The sequence below is a fragment of the Eurypyga helias genome, unplaced genomic scaffold (assembly GCF_000690775.1).
Source record: "Eurypyga helias isolate BGI_N326 unplaced genomic scaffold, ASM69077v1 scaffold36697, whole genome shotgun sequence".
NCBI classification, from domain to species: Eukaryota; Metazoa; Chordata; class Aves; order Eurypygiformes; family Eurypygidae; genus Eurypyga; species Eurypyga helias.
The window spans coordinates 1-819 of record NW_010260414.1 but is presented as its reverse complement, the minus strand read 5'-3'; the positions used below and the strand labels follow the sequence as shown (position 1 = coordinate 819).

General features: G+C 55.2%; 1 protein-coding gene across 1 annotated transcript in view; it reads right to left on the bottom strand.

Moving 5' to 3' along the window:
• The window catches only part of LOC104512160 (homeobox protein Hox-C4-like), a gene marked incomplete at its 3' end in the record, with an annotated part of 1,258 nt that extends 621 nt beyond the window's left edge, over nt 1–637 (bottom strand). The window contains exon 1 of the mRNA XM_010155033.1: nt 94–637. Within this exon, the coding sequence (XP_010153335.1) occupies nt 94–637 (544 nt within the window). The remainder of the gene's footprint in view (nt 1–93) is intronic.
• Between the last annotated feature and the right edge of the window lie 182 nt (nt 638–819).

Genomic DNA, 819 nt, shown 5'->3' with positions numbered 1-819 from the left:
AAAAAAAAAAAGAGAGAGAGAGGCGAGAGGGAGCGAGCATGGTGTGAAAATAAGAGAGCGGAGAGACAGAAGAGGAAAATAAAAGTTGCATACCAGTACTGACGTGGATTTTTTTCATCCAGGGATAGACTATGGGCTGTTTGGAAGCTGTGCTGTTGGGATGGTCGGGGTTTGGCTGGTTGCAGGCTGGAGGGGCTGGGGAAGGAGTGGTGGAGGAGGTGGATAGAGCAGCCTGCTCGCAGAGCTGCTGTGCTTTCTCTGAGAGGTGTTGGCCTCCTGGAGTTTGCCCGTGTCCCCTTTGGAGCGCCGCCGGGTTGCCGGGAGCCTGGAGCCCCCCGCAGCTGAACGGGCGGTCGGGGAAGGAGGGTCGTGGCACGGGGTACAGCTCTTGATGGTGGTGCTGGTAGCTGGACTCCCTGGTCCGGCTATAATATTCCGGACTGTGGTCTGGGATGTAATTATTTTGCGAATATTCCTCGCATGGAGGAAATTTCGGATCGATGTAGTTAGAGTCCATCAAATAAGAGCTCATGATCATTAATTTCTGGAGTGGAAAATAATTTTTCTCGCTTTGTCGTTTTTCTGCTCCATAAAGCCCTCCTACTAGCTGGCGACCCCGTAAAGTTACTTTCACCATGTGACATCCCCGGCCAATCACACCCGCCAGCCCAGTCCCCGGATAAGGAACCAAAAGCTTCTGCAAAATGTACCCAAATTGGGGAGGGGGGGGCGTGGGAGTGGGAGTGGGTACGCGGGGAGAGCCGGGGAGATGCGCTGCGGTGCCAGGCGGTTGGTCCTGGGGTCCATCCCCACCCCCTC